We start from the raw sequence: 10,176 nt of genomic DNA on the forward strand, positions 1-10,176 counted from the left end.
TTTTTTTTTTTTTGAGACAGGGTTTCTCTGTGTAGCCCTGGCTGTCCTGGAACTCACTCTGTAGACCAGGCCAGGCTCGAACTCAGAAATCCACCTTCCTCTGCCTCCTGAGTGCTGGGATTAAAGGCGTGCGCCACCACTGCCCAGCTTCTCTATTTTTTTAAGCATGTATTTTTAAATTATTTTAAATTACGTATTTAATTATGTATTTGTACACATGATACGGGTACCCCAGCAGGTCAGAGACGTCGGATCCCCTGACAGATGTGAATTACCGTGCTAAGTTGAATTTATCACGTTTATTTATCTGTTTATTTTATCTGAATGGGGGGTTACGAATATGGAGATCAGAGGACAGCTTGTGGATTCTTTTCTATCACTCTTGGGACCTGGTGGTCAAATTCAGGCCACCAGGCCTGGTGCTCAGGGAGCACCTTTACCCACTGAGACATCTTGCTGGCCCACAGTTTAATATTTTTTTTAAAACAAAAAGGTCCAGTGGATTCCTTTTGGGATGAAGGGGGTTAGGGACGGACTGAAGGGAGATCATATTCAAGTGCGTACATGGCTCCAATCCAGTCACCACCACCCCCTCCCGTGGCCCTGTCACCCATTACTCCCTGCCTCCCCTCTCCGCAGTGCCGAGCCGTGTGTGGCCTGAACACATCTGATCGCTGCGACTTTGTCAGGAGGAATCCCGACTGCCGCAGCGAGGCGGGCTACCTGGACTACCTCGAGGGCATCTTCTGCTACTTCTCCCCCAACCTCCTCCCTCTGGCCATCACCCTCTATGTGAGTCTGGGAGGTGGGACCTGGTAACAGGCATGTGTCTGCAGAGGGATGTAACTCTTGTCTCCTTTTCTGGTCCCCACCAGGTTTTCTGGCTGCTTTACCTCTTTCTGATCCTGGGAGTCACTGCGGCCAAGTTGTGAGTGTGGCTCGTGTCCAGCTTATAGATGGGAAAATGCAATCCTGAGAGCTGAGACCCAGTGGCCTGCTTTTGGGAAATGATGGGGCAGGCGCCAGTTACTGTGGGCATGCTCGTTGGTGGCGGTGTTTGGTGAAAGGACCTCACGCATGCGTATATATCTAGGCGGCGAGTCCTTGCGCATGCGTATGCCTGTGTTTATGGCAGAGGGTCTTCACGCATGCGTATATACGTGCTTATGGCACCCAGAGATCAATCTCCGGTGTTGGGGTTTTTGTTTGTTTGCTTTTCAAGTCAGGGTTGCTCTGTGTATAGCCCTGGCTGTACTGGAATTTACTTTGTAGCCCAGGCTGGCCTTGAACTCAGAGATTCACCTGCCTCTGCCTCCTGAGTTCTGGGATTAAAAGTGTGTGCTGCCACTGCCCAGCTGCAAGTATTGATTGTTCTTAAGGATGCTAACTCGAGGCATTCCGTTTTTTGGAGGGGGGGGGTGTCTCTCACTGGCGTGGGCTCACTGACTGGTCTAGACTGGCTGGCCAGTGAGCCTCTCCAGTACTAAAGACATGCTACCACGTCCAGGTTTTTTACGTGGGTCCCGGGGATTGAACAGATAATTGTGTTTACAAGGCAAACACTTTACTGGCCGAGTGGCCTCCCAGCAGACCCTGACAGCTGGCTCTTCCTCCTCTAGTTTCTGCCCTAACCTGTCAGCCATCTCCACCAACCTCAAACTCTCCCACAACGTGGCAGTATCCTTTGATCCAGCTCCCTGTGGGAGAGGCTGGGCGAGGGAGGCAGGGGTGCGGGGTGGGTGGCGGCACGGAGCTGGGGAAATGGTCTTCATGGAATCCCCTTGACACAGCTCCCCCATGGTGTCACCTTCCTGGCCTTTGGAAATGGCGCTCCAGACATCTTCAGCGCTTTAGTGGCTTTCTCAGACCCACGTACTGCCGGCCTGGCCATCGGGGCTCTGTTTGGTGAGCACAGCCCCACTGCGGTATGAAGGAGGCGTTGGGGATCACCCAGGGTGCTGCCTCCTGAGCTCTGGCCTCTCGTCTTCCAGGTGCAGGGGTGCTGGTCACCACTGTGGTGGCTGGAGGCATCACCATCCTGCATCCTTTCATGGCTGCCTCCAGGCCCTTCCTCAGGGACATCGCTTTTTACATGGTGGCTGTGTTCCTAACCTTCACTGCACTCTATCTCGGCAGGATCACACTGGCGTGGGCACTGGGTGAGCAGTCAAGGGCACTCCAGGACAGAGTCTCTGGAAATGTCTGGGGACAGAGTTGATTTCATCCAAAGTGACAAATAGTGCTTAAGCCAGTTCTGGATGAGCAAAGAGAATGGGGGGGGGGGAAGAGGAGGGGCGGGAACCCGGTGGCTTTCAGATGTGATCGCAAGCCCAGGGGCCTCACAGCAAACTGGGTCGATTCTGATGAAGAGAGGCCCATAAGAATGTCAGGGAAGCCAGGATGAGACACGTGGTCCAGGAAACAGCCACAGAGAGGGCCTATTAACTTCCCTACTTCCCTGGCAAGAAGGCAGGGGTAGGTAAATGGGAGCAGGGCAAGGGTCTCCAGCTGGAGCCATATAGCCATAGAAGGGAACTGGCCAGTCAGGGAAGCCCAGAGTGGGTATCGGGGACCGCATCCCACTCACCTGCTGCACTAGGTTCCTGCACAGTGGCTTAAGGGTTACTGAGCACCCATGCTTTCTTCTCTGACTGAGGGAGTTGTTAGCATATAGGCAGGAAAGGTGAGCCTAGAATAGCAAGAAAAAGGTAGAGCCACAGGGATGGCCACTCACCCTCCAGGACACCTGGTGACAGTCTGCACCTCTGCCTGCAGGCTACCTGGGCCTTTACATGTTCTACGTGGTCACGGTCATCATCTGCACTTGGGTCTACCAACGGCAGCGAAGCAGGTCTCTGGTCCACTCCATATCAGAGACACCAGGTGAGGTTCCTCCACGAGGGGACAGAGCAGACAGGTGACTGTTCTTCACCACCATGCCTGCCCAGGGTCACACACAGGTCTCCACACATTACTACAGTTGGCTTCACTAGTACAAGTTGTGTGCACGTCTGCCATTGGGAAGAATCCAGATGAACTCTATAGCCATATTTACAGAGCACAGGTACACCCATACACACAAGTGCACCACACCTCCACACATGCACACGAGTATATAACACATACAAAATACACAATGGGGCTGGTGAGATGGCTCAGTGGGTAAGAGCACCCGATTGTTCTTCCGAAGGTCCAGAGTTCAAATTCCAGCAACCACATGGTGGCTCACAACCACCAGTAACAAGATCTGACTCCCTCTTCTGGAGTGTCTGAAGACAGCTACAGTGTACTTACATATAATAAATAAATAAATTTTAAAAAATTAAAAAAATACACAAAGATACACGGCATGCAAAACAGGGTCCATAGAAGGAACACATATGTGCAATACACTGCACACAGGCAATACACTGCACACATGCACATAGGCAATACATTGCACACATGCAATGCACTACACACATGCACTGCACACATGCAATACAATGCACATATGAACACATGCAATATACTGCACACATGCACATATGCAATATTCTGCACATATGCAATACACTGCACACATGCACATATGTAATATACTTCACATATGTAATACACTGCACACATGCACACATGCAGTATACTGCACACAAGCACGCATGCAATATACTGCACATATGTAATACACTGCACACATACACACATGCAATACACTTCACACATGCAATACAATGCACACATATAATAGATTACACACATCCACACATGCAGTACACTGCACACACAATATAGTGTACACATGCGTATCCACACTACACTACAACACATATGCACGAATGTATGCACACACACACACACACACACACACACAATACACTGCATATATGCAAACAAGCACAGCCATAAATACCAACCCAACACATAGATAGGAGTAGCACACAGGATTCAAGTGTTTATGGCAGGCCAGACATGTCATGTGATTCTATCCCCTTGGTGACAATTCTTTTGTCTGGGACTCTGACTTCACTCAGAATAGACACAGGAAGAAGTCAAGTCTTCTCAAGGCCAAGAGGCTGGAATAGGGTACTCCAGCACGGGGTACCAACCCAGACCCCAAAGGCCACACCCAGGAACCTGCAAGCCATTCTGCATAAAGCCTGTGTGTGTGCCTGTGAGCCTGCAGGGGGCAGCACTGTCTCATTTCCGGCATAGAGCAGGGAGGGAGGGAGAGAGGGCCCTCCTCCAGGAAGCCTGCCAGGATTTCTCCCCTCTCTGCTAAACAAGCTGTTAGAATTCAGAGCCTGTCCCTCTGCTGGGTCTGCAGATACATGGAAGCTTGGCAGGTTGAGATGGGAAGAGAGAAGTGATTCTGAGAGAGAGGCCAAGGTGACACAGAGGCAGAAAGAAGTCTGGACTTGTCCGTCTGGTGAGGGGTAGGGTCCACTTTCCTACGAGGCTTCTCTCCCCACATTCCAGACCCAGTGAGAGCTGGATCTTTAGAGGAACTTCCTAGACAAAGCAGAAAGCACTGCAGTCATTTGTTGGGTGTGCTGGCACACGCCTGCAACCCAGCCTATGGGAGACAGAAGCAGGAGAATCAAAAGCACGGGGCGAGGGGCAGCAAAATGGCTCATCAAGTCAAGATGCTTGCCGCCGGGCTGGAGAGATGGCTCAGTGGGTAAGAGCACTGACTGCTCTTCCAGAGGTCCTGAGTTCAATTCCTAGCAACTACATGGTGGCTTACAACCACCTGTAATGGGATCTAATGCCCTCTTCTGGTGTGTCTGAAGACAGCGACAGTGTACTTATGAATAAATAAATACATAAATAAATCTTTAAAAAAAAAAGATGCTTGTCGCCAAGCCTGAGGACCTGAGTTCAAGGGGAGCCGGGATCCTTACATTGGAGGGGAATAGACAACTCCCACTCTTTTTCCTCTGAACTCCACATGGGTGCACATGTAAACATGTATACACATACACACGATAAATAAATATTACATATGTATATATGTATATATTCAAGGATAGCCTGGAATACATAGCATAGAGAGAGAGAGAGAGAGAGAGAGAGAGAGAGAGAGAGAGAGAGAGAGAGAGCCGGTGTATCATCTGGGCACCAACCCACCTGTTTGGTATTGAACTGTGGACATTGCCACAGCCTGAGGCTTGAGGATGGTCTACGGTGTCATGCTCCCACAAATGTAGGGATTCCCGAGTGTGTGTAGCCATTGCTGAGAAAGCTAACGTGAAGGGCTCAGGCAGAGTGCGTGTCTGGCATAGTCTGGTTCTGGGTCCCACTGTATAAAGCAGGCACAGTGGTGTGACATACTAGGGTGATGTGCCTAGGCAGAAAGAAGTTCAGCGCCAGCCTGGGCTACGTGAGACCTTGCCAGGGAAGGAGGGGGATAAAGAGGAAGGGATGGAGGGAGGGAGGAAAGCCTGGACACGTGTATATCAACTCTGCTCTGTCCCAGGGGTGAGCCCCTGACCCAGCATGGTTCTAGAAGGTTCTGGGACGTCATGGGGGATATGATGATCATGTCTTCCCTGCTCCTCTTTCCCACAGAGTTGCTGTCTGAGTCAGAGGAGGACCAGATGTCTTCCAATACCAACAGCTACGACTATGGTGAGGCCAAGCGTAAGGACAGCCAGGGACCAGCCTTCCCTGGGCTGAGCTAGGGCGTGGTTCAGGGGGTCCTCTGCTGAGCTGGAAGGGTAGGGGAGGTAAGGGGGCTAGGCAATGAGCCAGGCGTGGCCACACCTGCCCTGCCTGGACCGCACAGGAGACGAGTACCGGCCTCTGTTGCTGGGTCAGGAGACCACTGTCCAGATCCTGATCCAAGCCCTGAATCCCTTGGACTACAGGAAGTGGAGAACTCAGTCGATATCCTGGAGGGTCTTGAAAGTAGTCAAGGTAAGAAGGGCCCAGGCTCTGAGCCTTGTGACTGATACAGTGTTGGCTCTTGCTTTGCTGTGTTTTGAGACAGGTTGTCTCAGTGAAGGTTTTACTGATTTGAACAGATACCATGACCAAGGCAACTCTTGTAAGGACAAGATTTCATTGGGGCTGGCTTACAGGTTCAGAGGTTCAGTCCATTATCATCAAGGCAGGAGCGTTACGACACGCAGGCAGGAGTGGTGCAGGAGGAGCTGAGAGTCCTACATCTTCCTCTGAAGGCTGCTAGCAGAAGACTGACTTCCAGGCAGCAAGGGTCTTAAAGCCACACCCACAGTGACATACATACCTACTCCCACAAGGCCACACCTATTCCAATAGTGCCACACTCTCTAAAAGGCCACTCCCTGGGCCCAGCATATACAAACCATTACACAGGTCTAACTTGTGTAGCTCTGGCTGGCCTGAAACTCTCTGTGTAGACCAAGCTGACCTTGAACTCACAGAGATCTACCTGCCTCTGCTTCCTGAGGTTCGAGCTGTGCTCCATCATCCCGGGCCACCATGGCCCGTCAGCTGGAGTCCTCTGAAATGCCCTTTTAGTGCTCAGCCTGGGGCGTAATGGGGAAACTGAGTCCTCAAACTATGAAGAAAGGTGTCTTCCCTGGACAGGGAACCCCACCAGTGTCCTGGGTAGATTTTAGGCCTCTTTAGTCTTAGGAATAAAGAATGAACTATGTTTCTACCCTGTGGCTATGATATCTTTTGAGCCCCAGTTTTCTTCAGTATAAAATGGGGATGGTTGGGTTGGGGACATAGCTTGCTGGTAGAGCGCTTGCCTAACATGCATGAAGCCCTGCGTCCCATCCCCACACTGCATACATGGAGTGTGGGGACCGTTCCTCTCATCCTGGCTCAGAGGAGATGGAAGCAGAGACGGGGACAGCGTGCAGGCAGGCGCGGGGCTGGGCCTGCTTGTGGGTGCTCTGCAGCAACCGAGCACTCCAGAGTAGGGGAACATCTGCTGAACAACCCCCCCCCCACTCTTGCTGACACCCTCCCACTCCTCCCCAGTTGCCCGTGGAATTCTTGTTGCTGTTCACAGTACCTGTTGTGGACCCCGACAAGGATGATCGGAATTGGAAACGGCCACTCAACTGTCTGCAGCTGGTCATCAGCCCCCTGGTCCTGGTCCTGACCCTGCAGTCGGGGGTCTGTGAGTACCGCCTCTGTCCTCCCCCTCCTCCTCCCCTCCTCTTCTCCCTCCTCCTCCTTCCCCTCGTCTTCTCCCTCCTCCTCCTCTACTCCTCTTCCTCCTCCTATCCCAGAGTCTCATCAGACCAGGGCATGCTCATCCATGAGTCTTCCCTGTCAGTGGCTCAGTCCTGCTGCCTGTGGGTGGAGCTATAGACAGGTGGTCCTCGGGCCAAGTCCTGCCCTCTGCCCATCACAGGACTTGAAGAGGGCTGTGGGATGGGTGGGGTCAGAGGTAGAGCACCTGCCTGGCAGGTGAGGTGCTGGATTTCATGTCCACTTCTTCTTTTTTTTTTTTTTTTTTTTTTTAAGATTTATTTATTTATTATATGTAAGTACACTGTAGCTGTCTTCANACANTCCAGAAGAGGGCATCAGATCTTGTTACGGATGGTTATGAGCCACCATGTGGTTGCTGGGATTTGAACTCCGGACCTTCAGAAGAGCAGTCGGGTTGCTCTTACCCACTGAGCCATCTCACCAGCCCTCATGTCCACTTCTACCAACAAGAAAATTTACAGCACAAGGCTGCACGTGGTAGCAAACTCCTTTAATCAACCCCAGCACTTGAGAGGCAGAAGCAGGTAGAATCTCTGAATCTGAGGCCAACCTGGTCTACACAGCAAGTTCCAGTATAGCCAGAGCTATATACAGTGAGACCCAGCTTTATCCCCTTGAGACCTGGACCTGAATCCTGAAGGAAAACCTGGCAGAGTTCAGTCAGAGGTGGCTCTTGAATGTGCGAAGGCAGCTCGTATGACCCCAGAGCCCTCCGTTGCCCCGAGAATGACTTGCCCCACCACGCTGGCTTTCCCCATCGGTCCCGGAGTGGCAGTTTCATTTCTGCCTTGCTTTGACTGAAGAGCACAGACTCAGCGGGCACTTTCTGGTTTTCGCCCCTGTCTTTTCTGAAGCTCTGAGGTAACACACGCCTCGTTTCTCTCTCCCTTCTGGCACCTTCCCTCCACCCTAGGTTGGTGGGAGGGAGCCTGCGGCCAAAGGCATGGGTGAGCATGGCTTGTGATTTTCATGCCAGGGTGAACCCAGAATCACGTTTGTGTGACGTGTGCCCAGTTTATGGAGGAATGTAGAGGGGGGGAGGAGGAAGGCAGATGGGGGTACCTGGGAGCCTAGTCCCCTGCAGCCTCTGTCCCTGGGGGATGTTATGGCCCTGCCTCCCACCAGGGGAAGTCTGTAAAGTCCTACTTTACACCCGCTGATTGGGGCTTTTCTCTAGAATGGAGCCCAGTACCTCACACAGCTGAATGTGAACAAGTCTGGGTTTGACCCCAGCTCTCACTTTTTATTTTATTTTATTTTATTTTATTTATTTATTTTATTTTATTTATTTATTTATTTATTTATTTATTTATTTATTTATTTATTTGGTTTTTCGAGACAGAGTTTCTCTGTATAGCCCTGGAATGAACTCTGTAGACCAGGCTGGCCTTGAACTCAGAAATCCGCCTGCCTCTGCCTCCCAAGTGCTGGGATTAAAGGCGTGCACCACCACGCCCGGCTTTTTTTTTTTTAGAAACAGGGTTTCTCGGTGTAGCCCTAGCTGTCCTGGAACTCACTCTGTAGACCAGGCTGGCCTTGAACTCAGAAATTCACCTGCCTCTGCCACCCAAGTGCTGGGATTAAAGGCATGCGCCACCATGCCCGGCTTATTTTAGTTTTTGTTTGTTTGTTTGTTTGTTTGTTTTTTTGATGTGCATTAGAGTTTTGCCTGCATGTGTGTCTGTGTGAGGGTGTCAGATATTCCAGAATTGGGGTTACAGACAGTTGTGAGCTGTCACGTGGGTGCTCAGAATTGAACCTAGGTCCTCTGGAACAGCAGCCAGTGCTTTTAACCACTGAGCCATCTCTCCAGCCCCTCACTTATTATTATTATTATTATTATTATTATTATTATTATTATTATTATTATTATTATTTTAATTTTAGATAGCCTCAGTAGGTACCCCAGACTGTCCTTGAACTCATTTCACAGCAGAGGATGACCATAAAATAAACTCCTGGTCTTTCTGTCTCCCGTCTCCCGTCTTCCAAGAGCTAAGATTACAGGCGTGTACCACCCTGTCTGGTTTATGTGGTACTGGAGAAAACGCAGGCTTCATGCATGCTAGGCGCACTGTCCACCCAGCCAGCTGCTTCCTCCACAGGCTGGCGAGCCAAGCCTGGGGTACCCAGTTCCCTTTCTTGCCCCACAGATGGCATCTATGAGATCGGTGGCCTCCTTCCTGTCTGGGCTGTGGTGGTGATTGTGGGCACAGCCCTGGCTTCAGTGACCTTCTTTGCCACGTCTAACAGAGAAGCCCCTAGACTGCACTGGGTAAGAATTGGCGGTCTCTGATGGGTGGCCTGGGTGTGTTTCTGGTGTGGTGTGGTGAATGGCAAAGTCTACCTTGCAGGTGAGCAGAACCCCAAGCCATTGCCTGTTTGGGCTTCTTTTTACTTTGAGATGTTTTGGGCTTATTTTTATTGAGATATTACTCACTTACTTTTCAGTCTTTATGGTTTGTTTTTATTTTTGTTTGCACCCTTATTGTGTGTGTGTGTGTGTGTTTTAGATTTATTTATTTTTATGTGTATGACTGTTTTGCTTGCACGTGTGTCTGTGTACCACGTGCGTGCCTGGTACCCTAAGAGGCCAGAAGAGGGTTATGGGCCACCCAATGTGGGCCCCAGGAATTGACCCACTCTGCAGGAGCAGAAAATGCTCTTAACTGCAGAGCCAACCCTTCCAGCCCTTACTTCCTGCTTTCTTGGCACAAAGCCTTATGTAGCCCAGAATGACCTCAAACTCATGATCCCCCTGCCTCCGACTCCCAGTGCTGGGATCAGGTGTGGCTGTGTTTCAGGATGCTGAGCCTAGGCCGGTGCTCTGCCGAGCTGTGCCCTAGCACCAATGGGTTTGTTTCCTTCAGTGCTATGTGAGCAGTTTCGGGCCATCTCACCTCCTCAGAACTGTGTGCCTGGTAGCCTCCGCCTCACCAGCCCCTGCAACTCTCCCTCTCCCTCTCCCTCTCCCTCTCCCTC

The 10,176-nt window shown here is 51.0% G+C and overlaps 1 protein-coding gene across 3 annotated transcripts in view; it reads left to right on the forward strand.

The window, feature by feature from the left end:
- The window catches only part of Slc8b1 (solute carrier family 8 member B1), a 22,653-nt gene that overhangs the window by 7,088 nt on the left and 5,389 nt on the right, over positions 1 to 10,176 (forward strand). For all 3 annotated transcript variants that reach the window (XM_029533941.1, XM_029533943.1, XM_029533942.1), the window contains exons 3-12: positions 640 to 792; positions 876 to 928; positions 1,620 to 1,677; positions 1,800 to 1,905; positions 1,992 to 2,159; positions 2,776 to 2,883; positions 5,551 to 5,610; positions 5,768 to 5,898; positions 6,955 to 7,096; positions 9,348 to 9,469. In XM_029533941.1, coding sequence (XP_029389801.1) covers positions 640 to 792; positions 876 to 928; positions 1,620 to 1,677; positions 1,800 to 1,905; positions 1,992 to 2,159; positions 2,776 to 2,883; positions 5,551 to 5,610; positions 5,768 to 5,898; positions 6,955 to 7,096; positions 9,348 to 9,469 — 1,101 coding nt within the window. The remainder of the gene's footprint in view (positions 1 to 639; positions 793 to 875; positions 929 to 1,619; positions 1,678 to 1,799; positions 1,906 to 1,991; positions 2,160 to 2,775; positions 2,884 to 5,550; positions 5,611 to 5,767; positions 5,899 to 6,954; positions 7,097 to 9,347; positions 9,470 to 10,176) is intronic.

Source organism: Mus pahari, chromosome 23, assembly GCF_900095145.1.
Source record: "Mus pahari chromosome 23, PAHARI_EIJ_v1.1, whole genome shotgun sequence".
NCBI classification, from domain to species: domain Eukaryota; kingdom Metazoa; phylum Chordata; class Mammalia; order Rodentia; family Muridae; genus Mus; species Mus pahari.